The 23760-nt window shown below is 46.5% G+C and overlaps 8 protein-coding genes across 14 annotated transcripts; 4 read left to right on the top strand and 4 right to left on the bottom strand.

Moving 5' to 3' along the window:
- The first annotated feature begins 234 nt into the window (after positions 1-234).
- On the top strand, positions 235-4265 carry LOC111082931 (mothers against decapentaplegic homolog 4). Of its 2 annotated transcripts, XM_022352407.2 has the most exons (9): positions 235-910; positions 976-1247; positions 1563-1917; positions 2043-2276; positions 2383-3024; positions 3095-3380; positions 3448-3616; positions 3677-3803; positions 3869-4265. In XM_022352407.2, the coding sequence occupies exons 1-9, from the start codon at positions 853-855 to the stop codon at positions 4078-4080; spliced, it is 2355 nt and encodes a 784-aa protein (XP_022208099.2). In that variant the 5' UTR covers positions 235-852; the 3' UTR covers positions 4081-4265. The 2 variants fall into 2 exon arrangements, with proteins under 2 accessions (XP_022208099.2, XP_022208176.2); XM_022352484.2 differs by lacking the exon at positions 2043-2276.
- A 265-nt stretch (positions 4266-4530) lies between these two features.
- Positions 4531-5245, bottom strand: LOC111069125 (N-acetyltransferase 9-like protein). Its single transcript, XM_022359065.2, has one exon. It carries the CDS (start codon positions 5210-5212, stop codon positions 4586-4588), a length of 627 nt encoding a protein of 208 aa, XP_022214757.2. The 5' UTR covers positions 5213-5245; the 3' UTR covers positions 4531-4585.
- A 63-nt stretch (positions 5246-5308) lies between these two features.
- LOC111067358 (transcription factor Ouib) lies at positions 5309-6818 on the top strand. Its single transcript, XM_022356446.2, has 4 exons — positions 5309-5520; positions 5634-6376; positions 6436-6546; positions 6613-6818. Exons 1-4 carry the CDS (start codon positions 5389-5391, stop codon positions 6761-6763), a joined length of 1137 nt encoding a protein of 378 aa, XP_022212138.2. The 5' UTR covers positions 5309-5388; the 3' UTR covers positions 6764-6818.
- A 339-nt stretch (positions 6819-7157) lies between these two features.
- Positions 7158-10804, top strand: LOC111064781 (colorectal mutant cancer protein). Of its 2 annotated transcripts, none has more exons than XM_022352584.2 (7): positions 7158-7722; positions 8110-8359; positions 8421-8744; positions 8808-8947; positions 9008-9309; positions 9382-10080; positions 10142-10804. In XM_022352584.2, the coding sequence occupies exons 1-7, from the start codon at positions 7420-7422 to the stop codon at positions 10272-10274; spliced, it is 2151 nt and encodes a 716-aa protein (XP_022208276.2). In that variant the 5' UTR covers positions 7158-7419; the 3' UTR covers positions 10275-10804. The 2 variants fall into 2 exon arrangements, with proteins under 2 accessions (XP_022208276.2, XP_022208359.2); XM_022352667.2 differs by lacking the exon at positions 7158-7722 and adding an exon at positions 7844-8042.
- Positions 10734-11742, bottom strand: LOC111068534 (pre-mRNA-splicing factor SPF27). Its single transcript, XM_022358097.2, has one exon. The coding sequence runs from the start codon at positions 11663-11665 to the stop codon at positions 10814-10816; it is 852 nt and encodes a 283-aa protein (XP_022213789.2). The 5' UTR covers positions 11666-11742; the 3' UTR covers positions 10734-10813.
- A 1387-nt stretch (positions 11743-13129) lies between these two features.
- LOC111065660 (uncharacterized protein DDB_G0271670) lies at positions 13130-15514 on the bottom strand. 4 transcript variants are annotated; one of them, XM_041591595.1, is made up of 7 exons: positions 15426-15514; positions 15158-15373; positions 15039-15090; positions 14586-14985; positions 13637-13735; positions 13334-13570; positions 13130-13262 (listed from the first exon to the last, which is right to left on the bottom strand). In XM_041591595.1, the coding sequence occupies exons 1-7, from the start codon at positions 15447-15449 to the stop codon at positions 13142-13144; spliced, it is 1149 nt and encodes a 382-aa protein (XP_041447529.1). In that variant the 5' UTR covers positions 15450-15514; the 3' UTR covers positions 13130-13141. The 4 variants fall into 4 exon arrangements, with proteins under 4 accessions (XP_041447529.1, XP_041447527.1, XP_041447528.1 ...); XM_041591593.1 differs by having other exon boundaries at positions 13334-13735; XM_041591594.1 differs by having other exon boundaries at positions 13334-13739; positions 14590-14985.
- Positions 15515-15707: 193 nt separating this feature from the next.
- Positions 15708-16737, top strand: LOC111076269 (S-phase kinase-associated protein 1-like). The gene is made up of 2 exons (XM_041591747.1): positions 15708-15713; positions 16341-16737. The coding sequence occupies exons 1-2, from the start codon at positions 15708-15710 to the stop codon at positions 16686-16688; spliced, it is 354 nt and encodes a 117-aa protein (XP_041447681.1). The 3' UTR covers positions 16689-16737.
- A 140-nt stretch (positions 16738-16877) lies between these two features.
- LOC111065777 (UNC93-like protein MFSD11) lies at positions 16878-23316 on the bottom strand. Of its 2 annotated transcripts, XM_022354211.2 has the most exons (5): positions 23221-23316; positions 22648-22935; positions 18472-18641; positions 17941-18398; positions 16878-17878 (listed from the first exon to the last, which is right to left on the bottom strand). In XM_022354211.2, the coding sequence occupies exons 2-5, from the start codon at positions 22732-22734 to the stop codon at positions 17283-17285; spliced, it is 1311 nt and encodes a 436-aa protein (XP_022209903.1). In that variant the 5' UTR covers positions 22735-22935; positions 23221-23316; the 3' UTR covers positions 16878-17282. The 2 variants fall into 2 exon arrangements, with proteins under 2 accessions (XP_022209903.1, XP_022209978.1); XM_022354286.2 differs by lacking the exon at positions 23221-23316 and having other exon boundaries at positions 22648-23091.
- Between the last annotated feature and the right edge of the window lie 444 nt (positions 23317-23760).

The following is a 23760-nucleotide window of genomic DNA, read 5'->3' as shown; positions in this document are numbered from 1 at the left end:
TATACCATAAATATAACGATGAAAAACAAATTCTTTTTCAATCATAAAAAGATAACAAGAGTGTGTTTGGAATGAAACTACGGTATATCATACTTTTAGATATATTTTGACGCCAAAATAGGCATATTTACGGTATATCGATTCACCTGTTTAAATAGAGGGGGTTAAGTGGGCTAAGTTCGTTCGTGACTTATATCGGTATATAAAATAGTATTTTTCGTACATTTTGTGGTATATTACGGTATGTTTCCGCGGTCACAGATTGGTTGGAAAAACTGGATTCGCAAATGAAATTAAAATAAACTAACAAAAATAGTTGCAAACAACTGTGGGAGAGCAGAAACAAACAAAGCTCGGACTGAACTTAACTTGGTGTGTGTGTTTGCTGGTGTTTGTGTGTGTTCGCTTGCGTTTATATCGCTGCAGCAGGAGAGCAATAGAGTTAGTTGGAGGAGGAGGAGGGAAAGCATTCGGTTTTTGCAAGGAAAAGCATAGCATAGCCGCCACCTTTGTAATTACGCCAACTTTGTGGGAGTTCAAGTTTAGCTGCGCGCCTGTATGCGTATCCGTATGCGCGTGTGTGTGTGCAACACCCCCCAAGCCTGAGCAAAACACACGCATACCCAGACAGCCAACAGCCACACACAGATTGTGTGGGCCGCCAGGAGAAAGGAGGAGGCTGCTGCTTCTGCTGATTTGCGTTCCCCCCTTCGTCTGGTGGAGTTCACCGGTCTCCACGGCAGCACCTTGTGGCCGTCCGCTGGATACGGATTTTGTGACGGCGGCGACAGCACAAACGCCGAAGTGGATGCCCATGCACGCGGTGGCCTGGGCATTGCCCAGGACTTTGGCATGGGTCCCGGTGCCGGTCCGCCCGCCCACATGTACGGCGCCGTAGCCCCCCAGGACAGTAAGTCATCGCATTTGCCCATTTCATTTGCTCTCCAATTAGTCATTTATGCATCTCCCCAACAGTCATTGTCCGGGACATGGTACAGATGCCACCGCCGCCGCCCTCGAATGCCCCCACATCGGCGGATGCCTGCCTGAGCATTGTCCACTCGCTGATGTGCCATCGGCAGGGCGGCGAGAGTGAGGGATTCGCCAAGCGCGCCATTGAGTCGCTGGTGAAGAAGCTGAAGGAGAAGCGCGACGAATTGGATTCACTGATAACTGCCATCACAACAAACGGAGCCCATCCGAGCAAATGCGTGACCATCCAGCGCACTCTCGACGGTCGCCTGCAGGTGAGCGATCTTTCGCTGGAGCGAATATGAGAAGCCGCCAGTCCCCCCGAACTCCCGATGCGTCTATTTATAGATGACTCAAGCCATTCGCTTGTGTGTTTGGCTTGTGGCTCTTATCGCACCTGGTTTGGCTAGATGTCTCGACTCAGTTTGCTTTCTGAATTTCCGGTTTTCTGATAGCGATATTGGAGGGGAACCTAACGCGAGCAGGGGTCAATGCTGAAGAGCAGAGCTCTCTGCTGTGTCCCTCGTTATCAGAAATCTCTTCGCTTATCTGGCATCGAATTTAATTTCAATTTCTGTTTGCATTCACAGGTCGCCGGACGGAAGGGCTTCCCGCACGTGATCTATGCACGCATCTGGCGGTGGCCCGACCTGCACAAGAACGAGCTGAAACACGTCAAGTACTGCGCCTTTGCCTTCGATCTCAAGTGCGATTCGGTGTGCGTGAATCCCTACCATTATGAGCGCGTCGTCTCGCCGGGCATCGATCTGTCTGGCCTCAGCCTGCAGTCGGGACCCAGTCGCCTGGTGAAGGACGAATACTCAGCCGGCCCGTTGGTCGGGGGCATGGACATCGATGGCAATGATATTGGCACCATTCAGCATCATCCCACGCAGATGGTGGGCCCCGGCGGCTATGGCTATCCCCAGGGACCCGCTGAATATGGTAGGACTTTGCTTTTTGATACATTTCTTGGTTGGATTTTTTATAATTTTATTTGATTTCATGTTGATTTCGTTTTGGGTTCTTTTTATGTTGTATTTTTCGTTATGATTGGGGTTCTCGTGCAGTCGGCGATGGCAATCCCCTGGGCGCAATGTTCTCCACTGGCCGAACAATACCAAAAATTGAGCCACAGGATGGCGTTGCTGGGTCACGCAGTTCGTGGATGGTGCCGCCGCCGCCGCGGCTTGGTCAGCCACCGCAACAGCAACAACAGCAGCAGCAGCAACAACAACAACCCCCGCCGCCCCAACAGCAACAGCAGCAGCAATCCCAATCCCAGGCAGCTCCGCACACGCTTTGTAAGATTTCGTTTTTACGTTTTATTTGGTTTCATTTTGAGGGCAAAAGTTTCTCTGGTCGATCATCTGTTGCTGGTATTCATCCCGTTTTTGTGCCTCATTGCAGCTGTACCTCATGGCATGCCGGGCATGCCTGGACCCATGAATCCTGGCCCAGTAATGGCGCCGCCACCCCCGCCCCAGCAAGCACAGAATCCCCAGGGCAATGGAGTCCATCATGCCCAGGCCAATTCACCCACAGATCCTGCCTCGGCAATGGCCATGCAACAACAGCAACAGCAGCAGCAGCAACAACAACAACAGCAGCAGCAACAGGCGTCGGGTGGCGTGCCCAATGGACCGAATGGAGCTGTCAATGCCAGCGGAGGCCCTGGCAGTGGTGGGCAGTACTATGGTCCACCCCCCACCTCCAACCAGATGCAGAACGTGGGCGAAAACAAGTTCAGTGGCAACGGAGGCGGCGGAGCAGGTCCAGGTTCAGCCGTTCATCCGCAGCAGAATGGTTATGTATCGCAGTCAGGATCCGCGAATTCAGCACCACCCTTTGGACCACCACCACCCACCTCCCAGCAGCAGCAGCAACAACAACAACAACAGCCGCCGTCCGGTGTCCAGGCCAACTCATCAGGTGGCGGTGCACAGGCCAGTGGTGGCAGTGGAGCTGCCGGGACCTGGACCGGTCCCAACACTCTAACCTACACACAGTCCATGCAGCCGCCCGACCCGCGCTCACTGCCGGGTGCCTTTTGTAAGTGAATGAGGATAATCTCCCTGTCTTTAATCTGTAATTTCTAATCTCATCTCTCGCTCTGCCATAGGGAACTCGACAATGTCAGGTGACCTGGCCTCCCCACAGCAGACGCCGCCACAGCAACAACAGCAGCAGCAACAACAGCCCCGTCTGCTCTCCCGTCAACCACCGCCGGAGTACTGGTGTTCGATTGCCTACTTTGAGCTGGACACGCAGGTGGGGGAGACCTTTAAAGTGCCCTCGGCCAAGCCGAATGTCATTATCGATGGCTATGTGGATCCCTCCGGCGGCAATCGCTTCTGCCTAGGAGCCCTCAGCAATGTGCATCGCACAGAGCAATCGGAGAGAGCCAGGTGAGTGCATTAGATCCTACATAGCTATTTCCAGGAGAATTTAACAATTTCCGTGCCTTTTCTTCAGGCTGCACATTGGCAAGGGCGTTCAGTTGGATCTGCGCGGTGAGGGCGATGTCTGGCTGCGCTGTCTCAGCGACAATTCTGTGTTCGTACAAAGCTATTATCTGGATCGCGAGGCAGGCCGAACGCCTGGCGATGCTGTGCACAAGATCTATCCGGCAGCGTGCATCAAGGTGAGTACAAGGATTCAAGTGTTTGGTTCCTTAACTGGATTTCTATCATTTGTAAAACAGGTGTTTGACTTGCGTCAGTGCCACCAGCAGATGCATTCGCTGGCCACCAATGCGCAAGCAGCTGCCGCAGCACAGGCGGCCGCTGTGGCCGGTGTCTCCAATCAACAGATGGGCGGAGGCGGTAGAAGTGAGTCGCCAGAGAGTGACATTCTTACACAGAAAACTTATCTGGACCATTCCATTCTATTGCAGGCATGACTGCGGCCGCTGGCATTGGGGTGGACGATCTGCGTCGTCTTTGCATACTGCGTCTGAGCTTCGTCAAGGGCTGGGGCCCCGACTATCCACGACAGTCGATCAAGGAGACGCCCTGCTGGATCGAGGTGCATCTGCATCGTGCCCTCCAGCTGCTGGACGAGGTGCTCCACGCCATGCCCATCGATGGGCCACGAGCGGCTGCCTAGCCGCCGTAGGATCCACAGCATTCATATTTATTAACCATAGCAACAACTGCAACTGCAAGCACACACATGTCTACGTTTAAGGATCGAAAGTTTGCGAGAGATATTTGGTTTTTGATTTGATTGCAATTCTGATTATGTTTGCCTTTAATTATTTAATAATGATTTTTATAAAAAATTGAAACAAGTGAGCAGTTTTAAGCAAGCATCTAGTTTTATGTACTATAATTAAATACATACAATACACGCACCCCCCCACACACTCACACACAAACTGATGGACAGTCGGACAGACACACGACACGACACGACGAGACAAGAAGCATACACAGCATTACACAATCATCATCCTCCCCAGAAACAAAGCCAGCCCACAATTCAGCAGCATCGATGCACACATAAATACATACATATGGATGTAAAATGCAACATAAATAAGGCAAGCGAAACAAGTAGTTTGTAATAAATAAGTTTAATAAACAGAACATAAACGAAATGTGAATTCTGATCATTGGGCAGCATGAATTGGCTCCAGCCGATCCTTATAGCTCACAATCTTCAGCTCCACCTGCTTGTCTAACCAGTCAATCCACTCCGTGGTAATCTCACGCTGCATCGTAACCTCGTGGAAGACTTCGACACGTCCGGTTTCCACAAATTGAAAGCTCTCAAAGAGACGCACGGACACGGCGTTGTCCATGTCGATCTTCACCTCGAATTTGTTCAGTTCCAGCTGGGATTGGGCGTACTTTAGCATGAGCAGCATGACCTCGCGTCCGTAGCCTTTGCCCCTCGCTTGGGGCTCCGCTATCATTATCTCCGCCTCGGCCACGCTCTGATTGCTGTCGGGGTCATGGCGCAGGAAGAGATTTGTGTCGCCCACCATGGCGGCAAGCTCATCATTGTCCTGGGCATAAATATCGGCGTCGAGGATAATGAACGTAAGTTTGTCGCTGTCCTTGCGCCAACTCTGCTGCATAAGGTACTCCTCGGAGAGTGTCAGCTGCTCAGAGGCCGTCAGCTGCCGCAGAGTCTCATTGCTCATCCAGTCGTGGTATTTGGGTACATGACGCGCCTCATAGGGCACCAGGACGATCTTTTTCCCCAGCAATTTTATGTTTTCATTCAGATGCATGACGGCTGGGAAAGTGCTGAGAAAAAATAGGGTATGGTCAGCAGGTAAAACGGGCCAGAAAATTCAACGCATGCAAGGTAAAATCCACCCTACAATACCATGAAATTTTCAAACAGAGTTGCCAATATTGTTAAAGAACTGCGGCTGTAATTTTGCATGGAAAATTAAATTAAATTATGGAAAAATCGAAAATATCTCGAGATTGCCGCGCTTGCGGCATGTTTATTTACAACGCAACATCCAAGAATCTCTTCCAAGAGCCGGACAACATAATGCTGAACCAAATCGAAGCCTTAACGGGCCTATTTGTAAGTATCCAAGTTTTAGACACGTTCAGACGAACTGATGGATTGGGAGGTCTACATCTCCACACATCCGTTCCAACCGACTTTTGACTTGTTCACTTTTGCTTTTGCTGCAGCTTCTCGAGCAGCCGAATTTCCCAGCTCGCATTTGCGGCCCTTGCGAGGTGTCTCTGAGGGAAGCCGTGCGCTTCCGGGAGCGTGTCATCCAGACGCAGAAGTTGCTCCAGAGCGGTTCCGCCAAGCCAGAGGCTGTCGAAGAGATCTACTTGCACGCCACTGGACAAAACTCAGACCAGGAAGCACAAGAGGTGCCCGACTCTGAGAGCGAGGAGAAAGACGACAGTCAAGGTGTGCCGTCGGTGGAACTAGAATCCCTCGAAGAGGACGAAGACCCTGGTGTGGTGGTACCGAAAGATGTGACGCTTGATTCGACTGCCCCAGCCAAACCCAGTGCCGAGACGGAATCAAAAGTTGCCAGATGCCAACAGCCCCCACGTACCCCCACCGTATACGCATCGATGACGTTTGCGGATAACAGCAAGAGTCGGAACCTGCCGCGTACCCAGTGGGACAGGCTCACCGAGGAGGAGACGGTGGCTCTGAAGCGGGAGCGCCGCAAGCGGGACTGCATCTGTGAGCAGTGCGGCCGTCACTTCTCCTGTCCCAGCAATTTCAAAGTCCACCTGCTGCGGCACTCGGGTGTGAAGAATTTTGCCTGCGAGCAGTGTCCACAGACGTTCTATACGGCCCATCTTCTGCGGCGCCACGAGATGCTGCACCGGGGCGAGCGTCCGTTTCCCTGCCAGTACTGCAATATGTCATTCAACAACTCCAGCGGACGCATTCAGCACGAACGCATGTATGGGTCTCCCCAAGCCCTGTGGCACTCTTGTCTGATGTCAACTCTTGTACTTTCAGTCGCCACACCAACATCAAACCCTACAAGTGCACCGAGTGCGATAAATCCTTTGCTGTGAGTGGGAAACTCAAGGTGCACATGCTTAGCCACACGGGTGTGCGGTCCTTCCAGTAGGTTCAGCTCTACACCGACTGATATATATAATTACCCATATAAAATCTTACATTTTTTTGTAGTTGCGAGCAGTGCAAAGTGTCGTTCATACGCCGCCCCCATCTACAGGCCCACTTCCGCTCGAAAAGCCATGCCCAGAACTCGCATGCCCAGGAGTCCCAGGAGTCCTCCGCCAAAGCATTGGAAGTCGATGTTGAGACCCTTCTTCAGTAGAATCTTTAGATAATAGCTTATAATGTTCCAATTATAGTAATATTATATAGTTGAGTATAAATCTCGCTGAAATATTTAATCTGGCCAAGCATTGAAGCCGATGGACAGTCTGGATATCCTTCTATATAGAAACGTTTTAGGAGCGGAACTGGAACATCTACAGCGCCACTATTGGATGTTACATGAAAAGGCAGAGATGTTACGTTTTATGCTTCTATTTTTTGATGACATTTTCTGTTTAAACCTGAAAGCAATCCAATTAAAGGAAGTTCTTAAAATTATCCAATCTTATAGTTGGATTAAAAATATAAAAATTTAGGTATATGATATTTTTGTTTGGTATATTTACAGTATATTTTGACATTGGTATATTTGGGTATATTTCTAAGGGTCACTGATGTATACACATATTCTGATAAGAACGCAATTTACCGTTTGTTGATTGCAAAAAACGTTAATTTTTGAGTTAAAAAATGCCTTAAACGACGGATCAAAAGTGCCATGTGAACTAACTGAGTGCCATAATGTGTGAGAATGGAGCACAAATCAAAAACCAGCCCAGTATCTTAAGAGGACCGTAACAAAGCCGAATCTAGTCCAAGAGAATTTGCAGCACGACTAACTACCACCCACACCCACACACCCTCCCACACACAATGTCAAACGATGTGCAAATAGCAGCAGACGCCAAGATTGGGATCGAGGTGCACCGGCGGAATGACAAACAGCAGCAGCCACACCAGCGGGAGGTCACAGGAATCTCGAAGAATGCTGCTGGCAGCGTCGTTGGCGAAGACATTGAATATGTTTTTGGCAGCATATCGCCGCGGGGAGGCTGCACCAATGCCAAGCACCTAGTGGGCACCTACGAGCCGGAGTCGCCGGAGCTCACGCCACGCGACACTACCGAAAGTGACATCAATATTTCGAGCTGCTCCACGCTGGACATTGTCAATAAAGTAAGTTGTGACAGCACATAGTATATTTGTGGCTGCGTGTGGCGCACAGTGCGCAGATGCGTACCGAGTCGAAGGTCAAACTGCAGCGCAGAATGCACCGCCAGCAACGTCTAACGACGTAATAGCCAGGGCCAGTAAAATTTTCCACTGAGGCCATGATTGCGGAGCAACTGCTTCCGCGCAGCCTGAGCTGCTTGTGCTGCAGCGACACACCTCCTGTTCCTGGTGGCATTGGCGGCTTTGGGATTCAGCGCGCTGAAAAGCGACAAAGCTGGGAATATACTCTGATGGCCCAACCACTGGCCAGGCGACCCATTAATGTGATGACGATATGTCCAGCTACATCAGTTACTAAGTGCCATGTTTTTGTTTTTGTTGTTGTTGCAGGTGGAGCAATTGTCGGTGCAGCAGCTGGAGAACCGTGTCCGCGAGCTGACACAGCGCTTGCAGCAGGCGGAGCGCCAATTGTCGGAGAGCAATGCGGAGAGGGAAATGTGCCACAAGCGTTTGGAGGTGGTCAGTCAGGCGCACGAATGTCGCATCACAGAGATGCACTGCGTCATTGCGGAGCTGAGCAAAAAACTGCGCTCCAAGCAGGATCATATCATAGTCGAGGAGCAGGAGCCCGAGGGCAGTGGTAAGCCAAATATTCTTGGAATAGAAAGCCATGGAAATGCTCATCCAATCTACCCTTTTAGAGCTGAGCTATCAGGATGGTTCTGTGTACAACTCGGAACTGAATCTGACCAATCCAGATGAAGAGTGTCAGACGGAGCCACTGGAAGATCTCTACAGCGCTGCTAGCGTGGATAAAATCGGCCTTAAGCCACAGGAGCTGGGCAACAAAGGACAGCTGGACGCTCTGCAGGAAGAAGTTTTGCATTTGAGGGCTAAGATCGCCTTGCTCCAGTCAGAGATTGCTACCAAGGATGCGGCTGTCGTTGAAGAGCAGACCAAGGTGGACTTTTTTGCCTGTGAACAAGAGGCCAACGAGAGTGGACAGCGACTTAACGATCTGAATGGTAGGCGAAAAGACCTACCCATGTCCTGCCATCCGGCCATCCTCTAACCATATCGTTTTGCAGCTTGTGTTTCTCTGACCAGCCCACAGAAGCGAGTGCCTGCCGTGCCCAAAATGGCCGAACGGGTTAAATTGCGCTGCGCCAGCAAGAACGAACAAGACGAAGAACCAACCAGCGATGCACACACGGAGCTGAGCAACGAGGTAGGTCGCTAGAATCCCTCGCTTATCCGCTTATCGCTAATCTATCTCAATTACTTTCAGCACATCAACTTAGTGGAGCATTTGGTTAGCGAACTGAAGGAACAAAACTCTTTCATGGACAGCGTCATGGAGCCGATGCACCTGAGCAAAGATCTGGAGCCACATCAGCGTAAAATGGAGTATCTGAAGATGCGAAACACAATTCTGGCCATGACGCTGGACGAGTCGAAAGAGCACACCGAACATTTGTACTTGCTGTGCGGCAAATACGAGTCGAATGCGGTGGCCCTTCAGTTGGCGCTCAACTGCAGCGATCGCGCCATCGAGGCCTATGATGTCATGCTGGCACTGTTGGAGACCAAGTAAGCCCTGGACATTGCATTGGAGATTCCATCTTACAGCGTACTAAAACCATTTTAAAATCTGTAAATTAGGTTGGCGCTTCTGAGCGATAAATCAGCGGCAGCGGAGGAGAGCCGCCGTTCGGTTGAGGCGGTGGCCAAGCATCTGTTGGCTCGCCTGGACAGCGAGAAGAATGTGTGCGAGAACAGTCTGGGCCCATGGCAGCACAATATAAATCTGGGAGCAGATGATGACCCGAAGAGTGCCCGGCCATGGTGTACCGACGATGACAATCGTCTGCGCAATCACGTCTCGAAGCTCAAGGGGCGCCGCTCGACGGTGCAGCATACAATTGTCAATCTGGAATCACCGTTCAGCGATGTATACGAACGGAAGCGTCTGGCCTTGGAGAAGGGGCACGAGTACAAGAAGTCGCCCATCGATTTAGATACGGCCGTCATCATGCAGGAGCTGCTCGAGTTGCAGGACGAGAATATGGAACTAAAGACCAAAATAAATGAAGCTGAGCAGGATCGACAGCATTCCAAAGAGCGAGTGGCCATACTGCACGTTGCCCTCCAGCAGCTGCAGCTGGCGAATCGAGTCTCCTACTCGGAGGCCGAGCATTCAGCGGTCACCGAGCAACAGTTGGTCGAGGCCCTAACCCGCGAAACAGAACTAAAGGGTCGCCTCCAGACGCTTCTGGCCAACTTTACGTCCTCGCAACGAGCCTCCGAGGAGAAGTACGAGGAGCTGCAACAGAGCGTACGCGAGCTGCAGCAGTCGAACCAGTAAGTTTTCACAAATTCCAGCTGGGCTATATGTATTATTAATTGTGTAAATGTATTGCAGCAATTTGGGACAAATGTTGGAGGCCAGCAGGCGCAAGTATCAGGCGAGGGTAAATAAACTGGAGCAGAGGATTGCAGACTTGCGGCTGGACCATGAGCAATGCAACAAGCATGTTCCTGAGACAACGCTGTAGATGTAAGGATGTCTTTATACTGACTGTCACCCAAAGAAGTGGATGGTGGATGAGCGGGGGCTGTGCACTAAGAACCTTTCTCTACCCGATCATATCGCTTCTGCTACCGCTATTCCCACCATTATCCGAGGCACCGCCCGCTCCGCATCCATCCCCTCTCGGGTGTCGCGTCAGGACCAAGGACAGTATCACGAATGTGCCATGCGACTAACTTGTAGCCGGTGGCTAGGCCCCGCGGCGGATCAGGCTGGATAAACTACATACATATTTACGTAAACATATAAACATGGTGCCATGGGAACTAAGCTCCAAGTTGAATCTTATTTGAGCTGGGAGCTGGCTTCTGGGCGCCACAAAGCAATTACATATACACATACATACGATTAGACAAAACGAAACAAAGAAGTTACTCACGACGACGCGTACACGGGAATCCTATATTTATACAACGTATTCGAATTATGCTGCTTGTTATATGAACTCTATATGTATTTAAACTTGTACAAATTATATGTCTACTGAATCTAGTACGTTCATTCTCACTCATTTGAGGATTCGTCCTCGGCGGCATTATCACCGTTCGCGTCACCGGCATCGTCTACGTCTTCGGCATCGTCTCCATCTCCGTCACCACTACCACTACCACTTCCACTGCTATTACTATTACTATTGGAATTGCTGTTTCCATTGCTCTCCGTGATGTCCTCCTCGGCATGTCCGTTTGTGTGCTCCGGCGTTGGTGCGGTGTCATTGGCAGTGATTGGGCCGAGGGTTTGAATGTGTTCGCGGGCGGCCTGGACCAGCTTCTCGAGCTCCACGCACTCAGTTTCAATTTCGTAGTTCTTCGATACGAGCAACACCCAGTGGGCGTCCAGGGAGCGCAGCCTTTCGCCCGCCAACGTCTGCGCCTGCTTGCGTTGCCAGTTCACGTCCTGTATGTCCTTTTTCAGTTGCTGCAGCTGCAGTTGCGCTTTGGCCTGCATGGCGGTGAATACCTCAAGGTATGATTTCCACGCTTCCGTGCCGTAGTCCAGCAAAAGTTCCAGATTTAGGGAGCGCACGCACTGGTGTTCCAGTTGGGCCATGGAGTTTTCGATTGCCTCTTGCCAAGCAGACACCTCGCTTAGCTTCCCAGACGGCGGGGGTGGCAGCTCGTACCGCTTCATGGAGAGCGTCTCCATGGGCAGGCGATTCTGTATGCGCTCGAATTCGTTGACCATCAGCGGTGTCTCGAATGTGGTTGGCAGCGGCAGATGGTCCAGGTAATTCTTTGTTGGCCGGTAGCGTCTGCACTCCTCTTCAACCATGGCGAGCGCCGATTCCCTGACGCCAACGTCGTCGTACCCATGATCAATATAGGGCAAGGCATCCACAATAACTTCTCCAGCCATTTTTAATTCAATTTTTGCAGATAAACAAAATTATTTCAACTTGCGGCGTATTTTTTTTCGGTATAATTTTACGTCGAAATTGAGTTGACGGTATATTTAATAAATTTTTTGGTATATTGCAGTATATTTAATAGGGTAACGTTTTTCTTCGCCAGAGGGCGCACACGGTACGAGGATGAGTGTGTGTGGGAATGAGACAGAGATAGTAGCCAAACCGCTTGAGCAATCTCAGTTTTTCCCCTTTTTTCAAAACTGGTACACAATATTTCTTTTTCACCGGTATATTTACGCTATATTTTGAAAATGAGCATGTATATTTCGATATATTTTTGAGGGTTGGATGGTATATTTGTTCGATAAATCCGCGGTCACACTGACTTTTAGTCACTTACCAACACTAACCGCGGCCTGCTTCAAAAAACACGAACGAAGTGTAAAACGTATCGGATCTGCTATGCAATGCCATCAAAACGTGCAAAGAGTAGCCTATGAAACCAACTAAATCTATTTCTTAACCTTGAGCTGTACAAGTCCCTCTAGCTACGCGGAGTCAATCCTAAGATAATCGCCAGTCACACCGCTGTCCAAGTTCAGAGCTTTTTTTTTTTTTTTTTTGGGGGTTTTATGTTACCACTCTACCCTTGAGTAAGTCCAGCGCTTAAAGACATGGAAAATTAGACGCTAAGATTGTCGCCTGTCCAGCAGCAAATCCCTACTTGTATATAAGAATACGGTTTCAATTATATTTTTAGTACCCAGTTGGTGATGTATCTACTCTCCGAGTTTCTTGAAAAGGCTAACTTATCTGGGTCAATTCCAGCGAAAATACTAATTGTGCCCCTTGCATGTGGTTCGCATTACGCTTAGCATTATATCATTAAATGTGAAACCTAAATAAGTCTGCCATAAAAGTTTATCACTGTACCATGGTGCGAAGAGATATAAAAGACTATATAGATTAAGAATTTCGGACCTAAAAGACCACTCTGTGGCCTTCAAAGTTTCCATCCTGCAAAGTGAAGCGGTAGGAAAAAGATCATCATGTGGGCGATATTATATATTAGACATTTTAGATATTGAATATTGCGGCTTCTGGTGCTGATTGGCTGCACTCCCAGCATCCGAATTAGATGACCAAACCTCACAGGAATGGAGTGCCGAAAAGACCTGCCTGGATGTGACTAAATCCGCTTCATTAGAGAGATCCCACTGTGGAGGAACACTGGTATTATCTGATGCAACTCTATTTCACTTTACGTCTTTTGCTACTTTAAAGGCCCGCCGCTGATCAGAACCTGTACAGCCCGTACGATGAAGCAGTTCCCCTAAAGCTCTGCCACAAAGCCCCGGAACGTATATATTACAACGACATGGAAGAGATTTCCCCTAAAATCGCCACTAAATTATATTCTTGGCGGCATGATTAACATATTGGAATTAAAAAAAAAACAAATGTATCTTTAATTTGATCGTTTTTCAGCAATTCGGGGGGCGTTCGGCCTGGCATGATGCGGTATCAGAGTTGTAAAATTCATTCGTGTTGCAGTAGTATAACCAACCCAGGTAATCTAAGCTCAATTTATAGCAATACACGTACCTGAAATTGGAAAATTTCGTACATAAATAATTAATAATTTAACGCGAAATCAACAATATAGCTAGACTCACTGTCTGCAGGTTGAATCACTCGCCACCCGAAAGTATCCTTTTTGTCGTAACGTTGCACAATAAACATCAGCACTTATTGGAGATCCTGTGGTTGATTCAGTAGATGTATATGCCGTTGAAGTGGAAGATTCGGTCGATGTATCTGTCGTTGAAGTGGAAGATTTGGTCGATGTATCTGGAGTTGAAGTGGAAGATTCGGTCGATGTATCTGTCGTTAAAGTGGAAGATTCGGTCGATGTATCTGGAGTTAAAGTGGAAGATTCGGTCGATGTATCTGGAGCTGAAGTGGAAGATTCGGTCGATGTATCTGGAGTTGAAGTGGAAGATTCGGTCGATGTATCTGTCGTTAAAGTGGAAGATTCGGTCGATGTATCTGGAGTTGAAGTGGAAGATTCGGTCGATGTATCTGTCGTTAAAGTGGAAGATTCGGTAGATGTATCTGGAGTTGAAGTGGAAGATTCGGTCGGGAAAGTGGGATCGGTGAGTACTGGGTTGGGGTACTGCGTTAAAGTGGAAGATTCGGTAGATGTATCTGGAGTTGAAGTGGAAGATTCGGTCGATGTATCTGTCGTTAAAGTGGAAGATTCGGTCGATGTATCTGGAGTTGAAGTGGAAGATTCGGTCGATGTATCTGGAGTTGAAGTGGAAGATTCGGTCGATGTATCTGTCGTTAAAGTGGAAGATTCGGTAGATGTATCTGGAGTTGAAGTGGAAGATTCGGTCGATGTATCTGTCGTTAAAGTGGAAGATTCGGTTGATGTATCTGGAGTTGAAGTGGAAGATTCGGTCGATGTATCTGTCGTTAAAGTGGAAGATTCGGTAGATGTATCTGTCGTTAAAGTGGAAGATTCGGTCGATGTATCTGGAGTTGAAGTGGAAGATTCGGTCGATGTATCTGTCGTTAAAGTGGAAGATTCGGTAGATGTATCTGGAGTTGAAGTGGAAGATTCGGTCGATGTATCTGTCGTTAAAGTGGAAGATTCGGTCGATGTATCTGGAGTTGAAGTGGAAGATTCGGTCGATGTATCTGGAGTTGAAGTGGAAGATTCGGTCGATGTATCTGTCGTTAAAGTGGAAGATTCGGTAGATGTATCTGGAGTTGAAGTGGAAGATTCGGTCGATGTATCGCGTTAAAGTGGAAGATTCGGTAGATGTATCTGGAGTTGAAGTGGAAGATTCGGTCGATGTATCTGTCGTTAAAGTGGAAGATTCGGTCGATGTATCTGGAGTTGAAGTGGAAGATTCGGTCGATGTATCTGTCGTTAAAGTGGAAGATTCGGTCGATGTATCTGGAGTTGAAGTGGAAGATTCGGTCGATGTATCTGTCGTTAAAGTGGAAGATTCGGTAGATGTATCTGGAGTTGAAGTGGAAGATTCGGTCGATGTATCTGTCGTTAAAGTGGAAGATTCGGTCGATGTATCTGGAGTTAAAGTGGAAGATTCGGTCGATGTATCTGGAGTTGAAGTGGAAGATTCGGTCGATGTGTCTGTCGTTAAAGTGGAAGATTCGGTCGATGTATCTGTCGTTAAAGTGGAAGATTCGGTAGATGTATCTGGAGTTGAAGTGGAAGATTCGGTCGATGTATCTGTCGTTGAAGTGGAAGATTCGGTCGATGTATCTGTCGTTAAAGTGGAAGATTCGGTCGATGTATCTGCCAAGAAGAAATACATAAATAAGAATTTCGATTTTCGAGGTTCTGCTAACCCGTTGCTACATCCGATGTTGTAGATGTCGTATCATCAGGTACACAAGAAGGCTGAAAGAAGTGAATTGCATTTCACGAAATTGTCAATGAATATAATGAATGAAATCAAATAACTCACTGAGGAGGTCTCTTGGGGAGAACAAATGATGTCCAGCGTGCAAAAATTTCCTTCGGGACATGGAGTGATTGTGCTTTCGACGACCGTCGTCTGGTTAAAGCAGAATCCATAGCTGGTCTCGTCTACGCACGCATACTGGTTATTGGTCAGTGCACAATTTGAGCAGCCAGCGGATTGACCGAGAGCCGTTTGGAGAAACAAGAGGAGCAGAACGAGCTAGAATGGAAAAGAAATGTGTGAAATTGACTTAACTATTAGCTCTACTCACTTTTAAAGTAATATTTGCATGCATGTCTGTTTAGCGCGAAGGTCTAGTTTCTTGTGATCGCGGGAAGATCTGCAAATCCGTTTTATAGGAGTCTAGGCCTAGCATAAGTGGGTGTGGTTTGTTTATATAAAGATAAGAAAGATACACGCTCAAGGTTTTAGAGCGGACCCCAAATTAATCGGGGCGCCATAAACCATATTCGGCAGTGCTGACGAAAGTGCTAAAAATGTGATGTCTTCCGAGATCGCGGACCATTCGTAAAAGATAAGTTACGACGAAAAGATGTACGTGCGTCGTTCTGGTGAGTGCTTCCAAAGTGGTCCTAATGAGAGAGATTGTTCGACTTGTTGTGTCTCAACGTTTAGTTGGTCCTTGTGGCGCTGCAGGGGAGTTTGATCTGGTCTGCCTTGCATAAATCAGACCTCATACAACCTGTGCTTTGGCGGCAGCAAGCCGTTACCGGCAGGTAGTACAGGTAAGAGTAGGTTGTGGCTTTAGTTTTCTTTCGGCGGTATCTCTTTCAGAATATGTACTTACGTAGTGCATGTGGGATCATTTTCGTTTGTTTGAAAGCCCGATTTTGTGGCTTGCTGGCAACCTTCCCCAGCAGTCCAAGGCTTCACTGTTGTGCTTGCTTCATCCGCTTTGCATGCCGGGTCATCATTTTCATAGCAGTGTACTCACCATGGGTGAGCAGAGGATTTATCTTATATGTGGCTCGACAACACCGTAATTCTTATCTTAAAAGGCTGCCCAAAACACACACACTACGAGATATATATTTATATATATTTATGCATGTTTTTATTGCGCTGTCATCAGGCTCTGCTGCATCAATAAACAAGGCTACAGGTAATTTATATAAAAATATATTCACAAATTGAAGGCGCATTCGTTAGCTGAGCTTTTTAGCAGAATGTGAATTCCACCATTTTGCGCAAGGTACTGGACTGGGCGCAGTACCACAAGGACGACCCACAGCCCATTGGCGAGGACGAGAGCAAGGAGAAGCGCAGCGACGACATCATCTCGTGGGATTCCGATTTCCTTAAGGTAGACCAGGGCACGCTCTTCGAGCTAATATTCGCCGCCATTTATCTGGATATCAAGGGCTTGCTCGAGCTGACTTGCAGGACCGTGACCAATATGATTAAGGGCAAGACTCCAGAGGAGATACGCAAAACTTTCAACATCAAGAAGGACTTCAGTTTCGCCGAGGAGGAGCAGGTGCGCAAGGAGAACGAGTGGTGCGAGGAGAAGTGAGACGAGTTAACGGCGGTTACTCAGCTGCTGGCTGATTACACAATAATTTACAAATTTTCGTTATTTCGATATGTAGCCTATGCGTAGGTTGAAAAGTTTCCCTAACACACAAATATATATTATTCCTCACTGAGTTTGAGATAAATAAACAAATATATAAATAAACAGCACGCTATTTAAGGCATTGTCTTAAAATTCTTTATATATTTCTCTTTGCTTGTGCTGCTCATGCACGATACGACTTTTGAATCGCTTACTAATACTCAAAATCTGTGGTTTAGTTAATTTACAATTGCACATCGTTGCTTAAAATATAAATAAACGCACACACATATACAATACACACATATAAAAACATATAGACAACTAGATTTACAATTACGTTTTCGGTTTTGGAACTCCAACATTAAAATACATACATATAGCAACATTAGCGCACAACAACAATCAATAATCAGTTATTGTCTAGGAAGACGACGCAGTGGCACGAATTCAACGCGCTCACAAGGAATATAACAAACATTGGACAGAGATTGCTAGCCCTAAACGGAATACTAAGTTTAACACACAGTCCCGGCCCCGGCCCGTAGACCCTTACTTTTCCAGTGCCTCCTGCTCGCGATGGTGTCGCTTGAAGCCCCACTCGACAAATACGAAAGCAATGGTGCCTATGGTGCCAGTGATCACAAGTATTGCCAACTGGACGTACAGCCCGAAATGTGAGGAGTAGAAAAAGCTAATGGCTGCCGCCACGGATTGGGTGAACTTAAACAGGGCAAAAGCGCCCACGGCATTATTCACGTATTCGCCACCCAGCATCGAGTAGATCTGGGTGTTAAAGCAGGCATCGCCCAGGCCGAGAAGGAAAGCACAGACCAGGGCAATGCTCGCACTGGGCGTTTCCAGGTACGATATATCGGTGGTATCTTTGAATGGTGCGCTGTTCGGCAGATTAATGAACGTCATGAAGTAGGCAGCCATGTGCATAATGTAGCCAACAATTACGATGGGGTCGCGTCCAAAGCGTGTTGTCTTGTTGCCCAGTATTCCGAAAAGTCCACCTCCGAAAACTTCTCCGGCGCCAATGCAAATTCCCACGAGGCCGACAATCTCCTTGGGCGTTTCAGCTATTTTCGTGGTAAAGCCAATTGCGGACCCAAAGACGCCACTAAAGAAGGACAGCTCCAGACCTGTAAAGCAAGCAAAGGTCTATGAGCAATTCGATGTACAGAACAGAATTAGCCGGACGAACCTGTGTAGAAGAAAGCCAAGCTAAGGAGCAGCATCTTCTTGGTAAAGAAGAGTTGACCGGCCGACTTCAGGGCATACAATGCCTGGTCGTAGCCCGTGTGCTTCTGCTCCAGCTCATTGTCGTGCTCGGCGTTGTCGGGCATGGAGCGGAGGGCAGCCAAAAACACAATTCCCAGCACGGCAATCACAGTGAGCACCCCTATGACCAGATTCCTGGTTTCCTTGTCGATGCGTGTCTTGTCCTGGAACTGATAGTAGACAAACAGATTGCCGATGAACATGCTGCACTGAAGGAGCGCCCAGAAGACGCCCGAGTTTCGAGAAATGGTCGTCGATTCGCTGCATCGCGCCAGATAAGTTCCCTGTCCAGTCCAAGTGATGGAAGCGCCCAAGCCCAGCACTGCGCTGCCCACATACAGCAGCACCGTCGATGGGAACATAAAGGTGATCATAAAGGCGCTGAAAAAAAAAAAACGGGTAGAACAATCTTATTTACTGATCCATTTTGAATCTATTGTGTGGATCTACTCACGTATAGGTCAATGCACCTACCACCATGGCCACACGGGGTCCCGTGAACGATATGAACGACGGCGCCAGCCAATTGGAGAGCGAAAAGAATAGATAAATAATGGCCAGACTTGTGTAGCCCTCGCCCTTGAAGCTATCATCTTCCTGGGAAATGCTGTCCAGTATAGTTTTCTATCAATGAAATTGAAAAGAAATAGTAAGTATATTGATTATCATTTTGAAAACGTGCCAGCCGCCTTTCGTTTTGTGCATGCCAATGAACCGGCAATCAAGTGGCTCAAATAATATAATGTATGTTTATTGTATTTCTGTTTAAATGTTATACACAAAACGTGTTCTCAATTCAAGTGCAAAGGGTGCTTAAAATACAGGTATTTCTTGTCCGGATGCATTTTTTCTTAGAAAAAAAAGCTGCCCCCACATACACACTTGTACAATCCATCGAGACTGCTTCAATAATTTTGAAAATAAATACGAGTAGGAGTACGAGTATATTGAATACTAAGTACTAAGTATGGCTGCACTCTGCAAGCAAATTCAAGTGCAATGCTGTAATTCTTGCAAGGCAGCCCACATTCCGAATCAGAATCTGAATCTGAGTGGAAAATTACTAGCTAAATAAATACGAAACATGTTTTCGGTTTGGTAATTTTCCATTCGAAAGGACGCATCTGAATGCACCGTGGAACGATATCGTTATCTCGCAGCAGAATTCTGACTCTGACACGATTTCGATTTCGATTTGCATCAATTAACTGACACTGGCGTGGCCCGGTCTGGTCTGGTCTAGTCCTTGTGCCCATTTTGAAGTCCAACATGAGAGCAAAGTTGTGCTGCATTATCAGTACTCGATGCAGTTCTCAGCGCCAGCACTTTAAAAACGAACTTTAAGCAGGCGAAACCCCAATATGTATACTTGGGACTACGCGTCAGATTGTGAAAGTGAAAGTTGAACATTCCGATGCAACCTTTAATATTCATCCATACACCCACCCACCCATTCCGGATGAGCTTTTAGAAACGGAAGTGCTCAGACAGTGTACATAAGTAATTGCAATGGAATACAGGAACTGTCTAGAACAGGAAGTTGTTGGCTCAATGCTGAAAGAAATACCAGGGGGACTTGCATTTTGTATACGGCAATACACATATGTAGTACTAAATACAGATGCACATACATATCTATGTATGTAGATATATATTTATGTACATAAATTTGTGGTATTTATAATTATTTGATTGTTACCATTCACACTGTAAGCCTTAACCTATATATATTTGTATGTAGACGTGTAGAGGTATTAGAATATTGTTTATAAAGCGGATCGTTAACCATAAAACGATTCTGATAAGAGCACTCGACTCTCAAGTACAATCTCACCTTATCGGTAGCAAAGCAGCTACCGAGAACATTATCAATGAACTTTTTATTGAAGATCTTTTGATTGAGGGACCACTGAGGGGACGTAGCTGAGATTTGGGTCAAGTTTTGTGCAAACAATGATTGAGGCAAAACCCAAATGTCCAATCAAAAGAAAGCTGCATTGACTGGTTGGAGAATGCAGGCCAGGCCCCAATATATTGCACTACTGATTTATTACGCAAAATAAACTGGAACAACGACTTGCAAAAGGTTCGAAAAATGCAGAAACAAGTTTCGGTTTTATTTTTGTTGTAGTTTTTGTTGTTTTTGGATAGACATTCAGGCAGGTTCCGGTTTACACTTTCACATAAAATTTGTGATTTACTTTTCGAAACGGTAGATTAGGCGCTCTTGCATTCGTAAACTCAAGAATTTTCCGTTTTGAAAACGGTAACATATTTCTCGCCGAAATGAAAACTAAAGGGCTTTTTATAAAATTACAAAGGGAAAAAAATAGATGGCATTTTGATGCTTTGACATGAATTCGGCTACATTACCAGGCCAATTGAGCTTGTGCCCTTTTTATAAATACTTTTTTTTGAAAACAACCTCAAAATTGAAACTGAAAAGATTGTTTGACTTTTGGCAGAAAAGTAAAATCATAATATAGTATAATATAATAACATTGTATGGGAATATTCTAGCCGATACCATAACCCCAACTCGAAATACCGGCCCTGATTGTTGCACTCTCTGCTGCGGTGCAGGCAGCGCAGTTTTCGCTAGGAAATTGTGGGCTCGTCGGTAGCGCACCCACTTTTTGTTGCTGTTGTTGTTGTTGTTGTGTAAGCGGAGGCAGGCGCCTAACGGCTGTTTGTGTTATGTCTTAGCGGGGCGCAGGCGCAGGTGCTCCGCGGAAGGCGCCCACTCATGCATACACATGCACATACACATATGTGTATATTTTATGTACATTTGAATGTAATGGAAATGTGCATACATATGTACATTGTACATATGTATGTTGGTCAACCTGGCTCGCTCTTTATATTTATTGCTGACGTGGCCTTGAAGCCTGACGATGCGTTGGTAGTGTGTGTCTGTGTGGGTGTGTTTGTGTTTGTGTATGCAATTGCAATGACATTGAAAGAGTTGTTGGCGTTCGTTTGACGCGTTTTCGCTGTCTGGTTTGACTTTCCTTTGATTTTGATTGCGCAATCATGTGGCAAATGGTCTGAGCTGAACTGCTTGCGGATATTGATGTTCCCCCAAGCCAAGTGAGTGTTCTGTATATCCACCTCCAAATACGGATTGCACCATATGAGCCAAGGCCTCGCTGTTGAGACTGTTGTCGATCGATAGATTGGTAGTTGCTGAGTCTTGTTCGTTAAAGCACGCCCTGCCTGGCATTCCAACTGGCTCTGGCTCTTTTTTTTTTTTGTAAGAAGCAAAGCCAAGCAGCGTAGTAAATTGTTTATAAATTGTTTATACATACAGCAAAAAAAATCACTAACTAGAGGGCATTGCGCATGCGCCGCCGTCCGTGCTGAAAGGCCACAGCCACTTCAAAAAAAGGCACACAAAAGTGAGAGTATTCATTCGGATAATTATGAGTACTTACTGTACTGTGTACACTCATTCATTCACTCATTCGATAACAATTTTTTCTACGGGAATAGTCAGAAGGTAGCGACAGTCCATTGAACCATAACAAAATGCTTGAATTTAAGCTCGAAAAACAATGACTGCGTCGCAGTTTGTAGCCGGTTTCGGGTTTATAATAAAGAATGCTATGCTTCGCATACGTAATGAAAACCAATGAAAAAAAGCAACTATTTTTTGGGCATAAACAGAGACGTTTGTATATAACGATAGTATATAGTAGATATAGGTAGGTATGTAGATAAATCTTTTCCTGTTTATATTTAGCAATGCTTTGCCTTGATCTTTTAACTCTGATTAGTCGGAACAGATACTCGTAATAAACAAAAATAAAACCGTTATGCATACAAAAAGTGATTTGCTGGGGTGCGGTGGGTTTATCTATTGATATCTATTATCATTGCCAATAATCATCATTGGAAGTGCATGTTGACAACAATTAGAATTATTTGCTCATATTAATTAATTAATCGCCGTTGCCAGATAACGGGAAACAATTTCAGATAAGTGGGCGGGCCCAGAAATCTACGTATGTATGTACATTTATCAGTGGAGTTAACCCTAATTGAAATATGACCTCTTGGGGTCAACATCAACTCCATTTTCATTTCCATTGCCATTCATAACGAACGTTGATTCTCTGTGCTCTGAGCCTGAGGCTTATAAGCTGCCAAGTGCCTTTGTTCGCTTCTTTGCTTATCAATTGATGCTCCCAACAGCCCACACCACATTTCACAGCCATCTCAATGATGAATATTACAGCGAGAACAATGGATTCATGATTTATGAACTTTGAGCGCTGTACTAGGAGAAAATAGAATAAATTCCTCCCCATTTTATGTGCACTGCTCCAAATCAGGGTAATTTACTCAATTACTGATTGAGGGGTGGTGGCAGTCTTCCTCCTCTGGCACTGTGTGCGTCGGAGTTACTGTGTGGGGTAGGGTAGGGTAGGGCCAAGGATACGAGAACGTCTATTGGCAAGGACAAGGACGAAAATGCCAGTGGCAAGGATGTCAACAACGCCCACGCATACATACACACACGTTCCGTGGCAGCGCCAGAGAAAGAGAGTCAGAGAGTGAGAGAGGGGGACGGACAGATACCAACACACGGGGAAAACACAAAAACACACATGGCCTCTTCTCTTACCTCAATGTTGCACATAGTTTGGAACGCAGTAAAAACGAACATGAAGCCGCAGCCCAGGACGAGAATCATCAGGAATTTCCTATCCATTTTGCTGCCTCTGCTCTGAGTTTTTTCTCGAATGGAATGCAATTATATATTACTTTTACGTTCCGTACTGCATTTACACTTGCGACGTCAGAGCCACCGACCGACGACAATGGCGCTCAACGCTCAACGAGAGGGGGGCGTAGATTCGGTTCTGGTTGATTATTAGTTTGCTTGTACAAGGCAGTAATTAATTTTGAGCGTCTGCAGGTATATTAAACACTTGTTAAAACATTAACTAAATGCAAATGGCTTCGATTGGAAATAAAACAAAAACACGCAAAAACCCAAACCAAAACACACACCACACCACAATACTTGAATGCAGTGTTTACACGACGACGGCTGAGAGTTGAATCGAATAAATAATACAGCTCGGAGATAGTAGCTATCACGAAAATGGTATAAATGGCGTAGAGGTATGGACAACTTCTCTTTTTGAGGGACACATCTGTTTATGTCCCTCGAAGAGTCCATCTGCGGCCTTACCTAATATCGTAATACCATGAGCGAACGTGTGATTTCCGAATGTGTGTTGCGTACTAAACTTCTGAATTTTGGCACTTACCGACCGTAAATAGATGTAATTGAAACATAACGTCGCAACAGATCCTACAAGGCAGGCTTTGGTCTGGGAGTCTATAATCTCTTTACTGTATGGTTATTCATTCTGGCTAGGAAGCTCAATACAAGTTGGATGCCATAAAACAATTACTTTGCTTATATGGTTGAAGTGACACTTTTAGATAGATACTATGAGAATGTTATGCTTTATCCCTACCTCTCAGATAGTTATACCATGCAACCATGTGAAGTTGAAAATCTGAGAGATTCATTTGCGTGGCTCCGCCTATCGATAGCCAAGTATCGATATTCGCGCGCTAAATTTTTCAAAATTCATCATAATCAAATAAAATTGCGCAATGGTTTCAAGTTCTTGGGTTTTTGTACGATCACATCAGGAATGGAATGTGAAAAAAGAGTCGGTGTAATATTTGGGAAGTTTGCGGGGGGATAAAAGTCCACTGA

This window comes from Drosophila obscura, unplaced genomic scaffold, assembly GCF_018151105.1.
Source record: "Drosophila obscura isolate BZ-5 IFL unplaced genomic scaffold, ASM1815110v1 contig_150, whole genome shotgun sequence".
Lineage (NCBI taxonomy): Eukaryota > Metazoa > Arthropoda > Insecta > Diptera > Drosophilidae > Drosophila > Drosophila obscura.
The sequence above is the reverse complement of the archived record's forward strand: the minus strand, read 5'-3'. Positions and strand labels throughout refer to the sequence as shown.